General features: G+C 37.6%; 1 protein-coding gene across 2 annotated transcripts in view; it reads left to right on the forward strand.

The window, feature by feature from the left end:
* LOC308631131 (kelch-like protein 23) overlaps positions 1-4,842 on the forward strand; it is a 41,766-nt gene extending 36,924 nt beyond the window's left edge. For both annotated transcript variants that reach the window (XM_081262088.1, XM_081262089.1), the window contains one exon: positions 4,471-4,842. In XM_081262088.1, the coding sequence (XP_081118214.1) occupies positions 4,471-4,781 (311 nt within the window). In that variant the 3' untranslated portion in view covers positions 4,782-4,842. The remainder of the gene's footprint in view (positions 1-4,470) is intronic.
* Positions 4,843-12,343: the final 7,501 nt, after the last annotated feature.

Consider the following 12,343-nt stretch of genomic DNA (forward strand, 5'->3'; position numbering starts at 1 on the left):
CTTTAATGAGTTAATTTTGTATAATTGAAAAACTTGGGACCATAACTTCATTAAATTCAGGATAACATTGAGACCCTCCATTGGGAAAGGTAGAATTCTAATAGTTATGTAAAACTCAGAGATGATTAAGTACTAATCTCTACTGCCAAAGGAACTCAGAATCTAGTAGCAAGTAAACATTTAACAGTAATACAGGATAATCTTTAGCAAGTTCTATACAAAGAAGTGCTATTGAAATTGAGAACTTGAGTCTAATTAAGGGAAATCTGGCAATCTGCAACTGCTCCCCAGGGGTAGGTATTTCTTTTTTTTTTTAATATTTAGTTTTAGGTGGACACAATATCTTTATTTTTATGTGGTTCTGAGGATCGAACCCAGTGCCTCACACATGCTAGGTGAGTACTCCACCACTAAGCCACAACCCCCCCAACCCCCTCCCATAGGTATTTTTAAGTTATGCCTTACAAAATGGCCACTATTAAGGATGGTAGTTTCTGAGGAACTTCCCCCACTCTTACTGCCCTGCAGGATGTCAGTTGAGTGAAAGAAGGCCAAAGGGAAAGTTTCAGGTGTATTCCATTACTTGGGAGTAGACAAGAACAAATGGAATGGTGCTGATAGAACAGAAGACAGGATGGGAGAGTTCAGTTTAGGAGCGTATCTAGAGGGCTTTGAGGGGCAGTTTGGAGAATTCTAAAAATGTAGAACTATCAAAGTATTCAGAGCAAAAGAATGATGTGGTTCTTGGTTATTTGTTTTTTGTGATTCTGGGGATCAAATGCAAAGACTTGTACCTTCTAAACTTGTGCTCTATACTGACATCCTCAGCTCTCATTTTAGGAAGAGAACTCCTTTTAAGATACATTGTGGGGCTGGGGCTATGGCTCAGCAGTAGCGCACTTGTCTGGCATGCGTGAGGCACTGGGTTCGATTGTCAGCACCATAGATAGATAGATAGATAAATAGATGTGAATCAACAACGTATAAAAAAAAGATACATTGGGAGAAAGATAGTGGACAGGGAAATAAGCTAACATTAATATGTAATAAACCAGGTGAGAAATACTAAAAGTTTGAAGAAATGGTAGGCAGAAAAGAGGGGCAAATATGAGGATTGTTAGAGATTCAACAGCTGATTGCTTCCTTGGATGGCTGGATCTGGAGAGAAAAAGAGTTGACAGTGATCTCAGGGTCTGTGGCCAGTTGCCTGGGAGGATCCAGAGTATCAATGGAGGAGCCAATAGAGAGGGAGAAGAGGGGAGATGGTGAGCTCCATTTGCAGTGTAGGGTTGTAGAGCTAGTTGGATAACTCAGAAGGACTGTCCAGCAGTGGGGTTGGGGAGGGGAGATGTGTATTTGCACATCCTTCCTCTTAAGAGGAAGGATATGGCTGGATGTTGAGATCTGGGAATTGTTTGCTTGGATGATTCCAGTGGATGTGAGCATGAATGAGGTGCCTCACAGGGCAGGACCAACAAGATAGCTATGGGCAGAATTTTGGGAACTAGCTTTGAATTAGGGGATGATCTGAGAAAGAAGGCATGAAAAACAGGAAGAAAGAAGCAATACATAACAAAGAAGAAGGGGCTGGGGATGTGGCTCAAGCGGTAGCGCGCTCGCCTGGCATGCGTGTGGCCCGGGTTCGATCCCAGCACCACATACAAACAAAGATGTTGTGTCCGCAGAGAACTAAAAAAAATAATAATAAAAATATTTTAAAAATTCTCTCTCTCTCTCTCTCTCTCTCTCTCTCTCTCTCTCTCCTCTCTCCTCTCTCCTCTCTCCTCTCTCCTCTCTCCTCTCTCTCTTTAAAATAAAATAAAATAAAATAACAAAGAAGAAGCACCTGTGGGCAGAGAGTTCTCTCCTGGCTTTGCCATTTATTGACCCTCCTAACCTTGAACAAGTAACTCAGGATTTTGGCCTTACTTTCCAGTAAAATTAGGAAGTTAGGCTTCATAAGCTTTACAGATCCTTTCAGTGAGAACAGTCTTAGGAAAAAAATTTAAACCAGTTCAATTGGATGTTGTGGTTGTCTCTGACTCCCTGTGTCCTTTTGTTCATATCACTCAATTAACACTGGATACAGACTGCCATGTATTTATGGGTAATATTTGTGCCCAAACACTTGGAACCATTACAGATGGTGTCATTTCCATGCTTGATTTGAAATTATTCACTCATTTATTCACTCATCCATTTATCTTAATAGATAGTTGCTGAATATTTCCTATATTCTGTGTCAGGAGCACAGTAAACAAGACACGGTCCTTTGGCCCCAGGAGCTCAGACAAATTGACAAAAAAAATGGCAGTTATAGCTTAGGAGGAAAAAGTTCCATCAACAATAACAATACTGTGTTGTATTTAGGTAACAGAGAACAAACTCAGAGGAATCATTTTATTTTAAACATTTTTTACTGTTATGGGAAGATTAAGATACATCTATTAATAAGATTACCAGTTGAGGATTTTTGTGGTAAGCTTGAGTAACTTAAGAAAAGCCTAGTAAACTCACCGTGGAATCACTTATACCAAATGACCCACCAATTTTCTTTTTCTTTTTTTTTTTTTTGGTACTGGGTATTTAAGCCAGGGGTGCTTTACCACCAGCCCTTTTTATTTTTTATTTTGAGACAGGGTCTCCCTAAGTTGCTTAAGGCCTTGCTAAATTCCTAAGGCTGGCCTTGAAATTGCAATCCTACTGTTTTAGCCTCCCAGCCTTCGGGGATTATAGGTGTGTGTGACTGCACTTGGCCCTCTATCGTTAATTTTTATAATCATTCACAATGAAATGATAAATATAATTTATGTAAACAATGTTTCATAGATACTTGAAACAACTAAATCCTCTAAGAATTCTACATGTATTTAATTAGAACAAGTGAGTTTTTAAGAGGTAGAATCATTTTGTTAGATATCAGAAACTTGAACAGTATGTACAGTCAAAGAAAACTATCTGTCCTCTGAGATATTCCTTAGCCTTCAGAACCTAGATAGCAAGAACTTTACTTATAAGGCATTATCTTCCATTCTGTTGTGTGTGTTTGATTTTTTTTTTAGAATTTAACCTTTATTTTATTTATTTGATTTTATGTGGTGCTGAGGATCAAACCCAGTGCCTCACATGTACCAGGAGAGCACTTTACCACTGAGCTACAACCATTATCTTCCATTCTTGAAGAAGAACTCATATTTCTATTTGTACATTCTTTCTAAAGAGGGGCTTACCTGTAAGCTTTTCGCAGTAGTGTGGGCATGCATTGGAGTATAAGAGGGTACAAGTTATAATTTTTTCATTGATCGAGCAGACATGTATTGAATCCTTAAAAGTACCAGACACTTGTCCTTCTCCAACTGTGAATGGAGTAGTTGGTAGGACAGATATCCTACACTGCTTGAAAGAGAAGAGACAATGAACAGAAATCATACCAATTGATGAGAAGTACTATGGGGAGAATTAAGGTATGATGAAATATAATGGGGGCTATGGTGCACACCTGTAATTCCAGTGACTCAGAAGGCTAAGGTGTGAGGATCAGCCTGCTAAAGCTGGCTTAGCAAGGCACTCTGCACCTTAGGGAGACCCTATCTCAAAATAAAAAATAATAAGCTGGGTGTGGTGATCTATGCCTATAATCCCAGAGGCTTGGGAGGCTAAAGCAGGAGGATCACAGGTTCAAAGCCAGCAACTTAGTGAGACCATATCTCTAAATATAAATATAAAAAAGGGTTAGGGATGTAGCTCAGTGGTTAAGCTACCTGGGTTTGATCCCATGCAAAAAAAAAAAAAAAAAAAAAAAAAAGAATGACCCAAGGGATGATGGGTAGAGATGGGAACAGGTCATCTGAATCAGATGGCAGGAATTGGATTTTAAGTTTCTGTTTTAGTCAACTTTTTTGCTGTTGCCACCAAAAGATCTGACAAGAACAATTTTAGAGGAGAAAAAGTTTATTTGTTGCCCACTGCTTCAGAGGTCTCAGTCTATAAGCAGCTGATTCTATTGCTCTGCCCAAGGTGAAGCAGAACATTATAATAGAAAAGTGTGGTGGAAGAAGGCAGCTCAGGCACCAGGAAGTAGAGTGTTCTGCTCTCCAGAGATAGATTATATACCCCCAAAAGTATACCCCAGTATATGACTCACCTCCTCCAGCCACTCCCTTCCTGCCTACAGTTACCACTCAGGTAATCCCTAGCAGGCTGATTAGGCACTGATTAGGTCAAGGCTCTCATAATCCAATCATTTCACCTCTAAGCTCTCTTGAATTGTCTCACACATGAGCTTTTGGGGGACACCTCATCTAAACCATAACAGCTTTAGTGTGCAGTAGTTTGTGTCAGAATCAAAATATCACCAATGCTCTATTTGTGTGTGATAAATTGTACAGGATTATTATGTCACCAAACCATGGTGACTCATTTATTTGTTATTCTAATAAAAAATTGCTCTTTCCTTTTGTCTTTTAAAAGAATATGGATTGTGCTCAGTTCCATTTGAAAATAAGCTCTATCTAGTCGGTGGACAGACTACAATCACGGAGTGCTATGATCCAGAGCAAAATGAATGGAGAGAAATAGCTCCCATGATGGAGAGGAGGATGGAGTGTGGCGCCGTCATCATGAATGGATGTATTTATGTCACTGGAGGATACTCCTACTCGAAGGGAACATATCTTCAGAGCATTGAGAAATATGATCCAGATCTTAATAAGTGGGAAATAGTGGGTAATCTTCCAAGTGCCATGCGGTCTCATGGGTGTGTTTGTGTGTATAATGTCTGATTAGATCTGCCAGAATTAACCAAGTAATCACTCTTTGGAGGTGTAGTAAGAAGAATGCAGATTTTGGAGTCTCTTACTTGTCATTGTGGTCTGGAACGTGATAAGAGATTGGTAAATTTTAATTCCTGATTGTATTCTCAAACCCAGTATTTTATGGTCAAGAAAAAACTTATATAAATATACAGATGAATCAGTAGGGTTAACCCCTATAATCTGTGCTTTTCAAAGGTAGTATGGAATATTTGACACTTGGTAAAGAACCTTTACATTGAATCTTTACCTCCTGGTAGCATCAGCACTGGGTGTAGGTAGAAATCATTCTTTATACTGAAATATGTCTTAAGAGCCTATGATATCACAGGTAGTGTATCTTAAGGTTTTTGTTTAGCTAGCAGGAATTTGAAATTTGAAGAGGGACTCTTCTCTACCTCTACAAAATCAACAGGTAAAAAATAATTCCCCTTTAGAATTATTTAGAATGTGGACTGATTTTAGTTTTTTTTCCTCTGTAGTGTATATAATTTATTGTTAGTATTCTTTATTTACTGACTATCAGAGATATACAAAGTACTGTGCAAAAGATTATAACTGTTCAGAGTTTACAAACTAAAATTAAAAGAAGAGCAAGTCTGAAAATTTGTAGAGAAAATAGTCAAATATTTGCTGATGCTGAAGGCTATTTTTAATGTTCAGCTTTGATGTAAATTGCTAGTTAAGGGGTCTGTAAGCATGTCGGGAAATCCTTTTTTAAGTATAGATACTTTTCTGCATATAAAGTTGAACTTTAGAACCAGAAAGCGTGTGGATCAGTTGTGATATAGTAGAAAATACATTGAGGAGAAGAAATTTGCATTCATTTTCTAGCTGTCATTAACTAGGTTTTGTGACTTGAGTCCCTGACCTATGCACACTGGCATTGATGGTTACAGATGTGTCTAGAAACAGATCCCCTTAAGCCTTGAAGCTAGAGAGAAGGCCAGGGTGACTGAAGCCTCCCAGGAACACTTTTGTCCATCTTCCCTTGTGCCTCCTATACCTGCCGTAACTTGAGATGAGCTAGGAAGCACCGCTTAAGTTAATTCATAAAAACTTTTAGTTATTTGTGAGACCGTCTATTCCATACACTCCTTTTTTTTAAAGAGACAATAATTGGTTTTCACTTTTAATACTGAAGTTTAAAACTACTTCTCATTAAAAAAAAAAAAAACAGACTTTTGTACAGTCACTGTTTAGTTCATTCATTTCAGATGACATTTTACATAGATGCAACAAGGACCATAAAAATGACTGTATTCCTTGCTCCATAAATTCTATTTACAGATTTTTAAACTAAAGAATTATACAAGAAAAAGTAAATGCATGAAGATATTTGTGTCTGCATTATTTGTAATAGCAAAAATGAGAAAAAAATCTACATGTCAAAGAGACAGCTAATAAAATAATGAAGTATACTGATATAAAAACAATTATTTGAAAGACTGTAGAAACATGGGCATGTCTATAATGTGATAAGTAAAATAAGCACAATACAAAACAGTATGCACAATCTGTGGCTGTGAAGTCTATGCATGTGGAAGGTAATATGCAAAATAAATTTGTTGTGTTACTGTGAGGAGATATGGAATGATTTTTAATTTATTTAAAACTTTTCTTTAGTATTACTTTGCATTTTCAATAAAAATAAATGAATCACTGTCTACATGGTTAAGACTGCTTGAATTTGGGCCAATTGGGTTGAAGGACAGTCTGAATTAGTGAAACAACTTAATTATAGACTATTTCGATCTATAATTGAATTCTGGACCATTTTTTTGCTCTCAAGAACATTTAGTAATTAATGCTTACTAGTAATATGTTGCCCAGTTGTGTTTTAGAGACAGATGAGGACAGTTGCAGTCACCTCCACCTCCTTACCTAGGTTCTGTAAAATTCTAAATCAACTTACCTGGGTTCTGTAAAATTCTAAATCAACTCTAACCTCAGAGAATTCTTTCTTGAATGTTTCAGCTTCTTCCAATAAAACTCCCATTGTCATATTCAGAAAATTTATAATTTATGGATGCATAGTAGGTCTCTTGGACAGGTTTGAGATCATGGGCCATGCCTTTTTCTTTAGTGTTCTCAAGGTCCAGCCATTTCATATACATATCCAGTATGGTTTCTTTTTTTTCTTTTTCTTTTTTTTTTTTTTAATACCAGGGATTGAACCCAGGGGCACTTAACCACTGACCCACACCGATACCCCTTTTTATTTTCTGTTTTGAAACAGTATCACTAAGTTGCTTAGGGCCTCAGTAAGTTTCTGAGGCTGGCTTTGAACTTGTGATCCTTCTGCTTTAGCCTCTCAAGGTACAGGGGACCATAGATGTGTGTCACCACACCTGGCCCTAGTATATTTTTTTGAAGGGTAAAAGAACAGTTATTTTTACAGAAAAGCATTCTGGGGGTGATTGAAGCATCTTGAAAATGGGTGCTTTGTGATCTCAGGCATTTAACTTGAGCTTCTAAAAACATTCCTTTTTGCTATTGATTTGTATGCAGAACAGAGGATTAAGGAAGGTACACAAATTCCTGTGAGTTATCTCAAGTTTCAGATTACTGCAGTATGAATGGAAAATATTTTACTGTATTTAAATTTAAAAGCTATTGCTTTGGGAGGGTAGACACTTGTATAAAATAAAATTGTGGAGATGATTTTAAGTGTGACTTAATTAAGATGACTCTTAAGTATTCAAATTCTAAGAGTTGCTATTTCTCATGGGTTTTATTTTTAGCTGAAACTGAAAGAAAACATCTGGGGTGCTTGCTTAAAGGTATATTAATCTTTGTTTTCACATTCATGTAAGTGTATCTGTGTTATGAACTGAATGTGGTCTCCCTTAATCCATATGTTGAAGCCCTTAGCCCCTTTCAGAGATAGGGCAAATACTTCATGGAAATTCTTCTTTTAATATTTATTTTTTAGTTTTAGGTGGACACAATATCTTTATTTTATTTTTATGTGGTGCTAAGAATCGAACCCACTGCCTCACGCATGCTAGGCAAGCGTGCTACCTTGAGCCACATCCCTAGCCCCCTGGAAGTTCTTAAAGTTAAATGAGGTCTTGAGGATAAGGCCTTCTTGGATCCAGCCTCCAGAACTGGGAGAAAATAAATGTCTGTTGCTTAAACAACCCAGTCTATGGTATTTTGGTATGGCAGCCTGAGCTGGATAAGGCAGCCTGCAAAGAAGACTGCCCTCTATCTGATGCCTTCAGGTCCCAGGTAACCCAGTAGTAGACAACCTGTTACCAGGTTGTCTGTCCCCATCCTCCCCCATAACATATGCAGAGCAACCAAAAACACCTATTGTACCTATTTTATTAGCCTGAAAATGTTTGATGTTCAATAATCCAGCTTCATTTCTTAGGTCACAGTACACACAGGTTGGAGTTTCTATCCTCCCAAAGACCATGTCTGCTGATGCTTGAACTCCCTCCCCTTGTGATCCTTACCCTTGGACTGTTGTAGCTTCTCATCCTGAGAGGTTTGAGTGAAGAGAGTGATAGAGAAGCTATTGTGACCAGGAATGGGGATGATGTTGATATATCTTGCTTCTAGGCCTTACAGTTCCATCCCTGTGTTGTCCATAGTTTGGTCATGTGAACCAGGAGACCCTTTTATTGTTTTGAGTTGTGATTCTGTCTCTCACAACCAAAAAAGCACAAACATGTCAAACAAGCTGGGCTGGGGATGTAGCTCAGTGGTAAAGCACTTGCCTAGCATTCATGAGATCCTGGGTTTGATCTCCAGCATTGCAAGAAATAAAATAAAGTGTACAATTCAATAATCTTTAGTAAATATAAAATTTTTTAAAAAACAAGGGATTTGTCCCTTGCTATAAATGTAAATATTTTTGAAGACTATATTCCTTTTCAGCCTATAACAAATTACCACAAACTTAGTCACTTAAAACAATGTAATTTTAGGGGCTGGGGTTGTGGCTCAGAGGAAAAGGGCTCACCCAGCATGCGTGAGGCACTGGGTTCGATCCTCAGCCCACATAAAAATTTAAAGGTATTGTGTCCACCTACAACTAAAGAATAAATGTTTTTAAAAAACAATATAAGTTTATTATAGTTCTATAGGGTTGAAGTGGGGAATAGGTCTTGCTATGTGAGTATTAACAACCTTAACTATCTGCAACCTCCATGGCCCTTTGCCATGTAGCCTAACGTATTCACAGGTTCCAGGAATTAGGACATGACATCTTTAGGGGGCCATTTTTCTGTCTGCCACAGATAATATATTAAGTCTTATCCTGACTTACAGTTCCAGATGGATGAATTTATCTTGTGCTTTTATTTTTTTAAAAAAATGTTTATTAATTTATTAGGCATAGATGGACACAATGCCTTTTTTTTTTTTAATGTGGTGCTGAGAATTGAACCCTGGTTCCACCCGTGCTAGCGTAACGCTCTACTGCGGAGCCACAATCCCAGCCCCTATCTTGTGCTTTTCTGAGAGGAGATTCTAACAGAAAGGAGAAAAATAAAAACAAAATATGAGGGATCCTGAGAACGGCAAGGTACTGAATAGGTTAAAAAAAACGGGGGGCGGGGAGAGCAGAAGAAAGAGGAGAACAGTTTGACAGCTAGGAAGTAAAGCTCTATAAGACAAGACTATTATTGGGCTGCGGTTGTGGCTCAGTGTAGAGTGCTCATCTAGCATGTGTTGAGGCCCTGGGTTCGATCCGCAGCATGACATAAAAATAAATAAATAAAATACAGGTATTGTGTCCATCTACAACTAAAATTTTTTAAAGGCAAGAATATTATTTTTATAAAACTATCACTACTGAAAAAACTTCATGAATTATCACAATATCACAATAGTAAAGAACATAACTTAGTAATGTATATTTGAAAGGCTCAATATGAAATTCCATATGTGAGAGATATTTATTTATTTATTTATTTATTTATTTTAGATGGACACACTGTCTTTATTTAATTATTTTTTTATGTGGTGCTGAGAATCAAACTCAGTGCCTCGTACATGCTAGGCAAGCGTTCTACCACTGAGCCACAACTCCAACCCTTATTTATTTATTTTTGTGGTACCTGAGATTGAATTCAGGGGGGCACTTAACCACTGAGACATATCCCCAGCCCTATTTTGTACTTTATATTTAGAGACAGGGTCTCATTGAGTTGCTTAGCATCTCACTGTTGCAGAGGCTGGCTTTGAACTCTGATCCTCCTATCTCAGCCTTTTGAACCACTGGGATTATAGGCAATAAATAGAGCATCACCTAACTAATAATCCTCAGTAAAATCAGGGATGCATAAATTATAAAAATACAAGAAAAAAATGAATAACAAATTTCACAATGTAATAATGAATATAAAATTTCTAATGAAACTCTTCATGAAAACCAGGGACATTATCATAGTTTCTGAGTCTGAGTTTCAGTGCTATGTTGAAATTGTATGTCATGAGCTGTTAACTCTTTAGCCCTCTGAATTAAAAAAATATTCTCTTTGGGGTTTCACTAGGATAGTGCTGAGCTTTGCTAAATCCCGGGTGAATATCATAGCTTCTAGTTTGTGACATCCTGAGACTATTCTGGATTAACCTAAGAAGAGTCACTGTAAATTGCACCTTGATGTATATACAGGATTGCCAGCATTTCAACTTCTACCTTGAAATTCAAACATGACCACAAGGTTGTATACCTACAAGTGCCTGCAGAAATTCTTACTAGAAATCTGAAATTACCAGTGCTGTATAAATCAATCTTCCTAGAATACAGCCAGTTATTTATTATCCTCCACCCCAACCTATACTGACCAACATTTATGAGGCCAGCTGGCCTGTATAATCTGTGAACACTTAGCAGAGCCTTTCAGATGTGAAATATATCTTTCATTAGGAAGTCCACAGATAAATTCTATTTCTTGGACAATCCATTTATACAAAGTGGTATTTCTGATTTCCCAGAAGGGTATTTCTGACAGCCCTTTTCTAGTCCTTTAACTTTTTCCTCCTCCCACTTCCTCATTGTGGAAATGAGTCATACTTTCTTCCCAGTTGAGAGATTGTGGGACCTTACAGACATTTGAGTATTTGGTTTGATGTTTTAAAAGATCTTTACCAATAAATATTATACAAATACAAATATCCATGTGAAGCAAATATACTGCTTAATACGTTATTAAAAGGCAAAACTCATTTGCAGCTGACATCCATGTTAGGAGACAAGACCTTGCCCACCACCCCAGACACCCTCCATGAGTGTCCCCAACTTTCTATAGTCATATTTTCATTTTCCCCCTGAATATTATTATCTGTATTACTACTTTCCTGTGTTGCAAAAAATTACTACAAACTGATGGCTTAAGACAACAGAAATTTATTCTTTCAGAGTTCTGGGGGCGGAGGTCTGGAATCAAGGTGCCAGCAGGCCTGCACTGTTGGAGGCTCTAGAAGAGCCCATTCTTCTCCAACTTCTGGTGGCTGGCAGCCGCATTCCTTAACTTGTCGCCCCATTAGGCTACATCATCCTGGGACTTTTTCTTTTTGTGTCAAATTTCCCTTTGCCTAACACTTATAAGGACACTTATCTTTCAATTTAGGGCCACCTGGATAATCCAGGATGATTGTCTCATCTCAAGATCCTTAACTTAATTACATCCTAATTTAAGATAACATTCATAGGTTCCAAGGGGTGGGAATAGCAGGGGGGTACTACTCAACTCTCTATACCACCCATGTGTAATCCCTAAACACTATTAATTAGCTTTGCTTTGTTTTATATTTTAGCCTTTTTATTCTATGCTTCCTATCCATCTCTTCTCTTTCTCTTTTTTTTTTAACACCTAGCAATGGATTTTTGAAGAAGTAGGATCATATATCTTACTTGCCCAACATTTTTTTTATTACATTCCTTTTGTGTAGTTTAGCATGTTCCTCTGTCCTCTGCATTTTTTTTTTTTAAAGAGAGAGTGAGAGAGGGGAGAGAGAGAGAGAGAATGAGAATTTTTAATATTTATTTTTTTTTAGTTCTCAGCGGACACAACATCTTTGTTGGTATGTGGTGCTGAGGATCGAACCGGGCCGCACGCATGCCAGGCGAGCGCGCTACCGCTTGAGCCACATCCCCAGCCCTGTCCTCTGCATTTTTATAGGTTCAAAGGTCTAAAGACCTATTCAGATTCAAGTTTGATTGTTGTTGATGTTAAGACTGTTATGTAGGTGGTGGTTGTGTGTTTGTCGAAAGACACTGCTTTTAGTGGCCATAGATGCTCAATACCTAGATCCTTAACTCATTAGAGAATGCAAAAATGGTGATTTCCAATGCTCTCTGCTCTTCTTGGTGTATTTGCTGAAATACTTGTATAAAAAGAAAATTTCCCTCATTTACTTAATGTTTTCCCAGAGACATAATTTGTGTAGGAGATGCAGGATAAAGGCTTGAATCTTGCCTTTGTTTTTCAGTTTGATAAATAAACCTTATAGGATGCTATAGACTTATTAGACTTATTGTTTTTAAAAATCATTATGAACTCATGGATTTGAAT

Source organism: Spermophilus citellus, assembly GCF_964194105.1.
Source record: "Spermophilus citellus genome assembly, chromosome: 11".
Taxonomy (NCBI): Eukaryota; Metazoa; Chordata; class Mammalia; order Rodentia; family Sciuridae; genus Spermophilus; species Spermophilus citellus.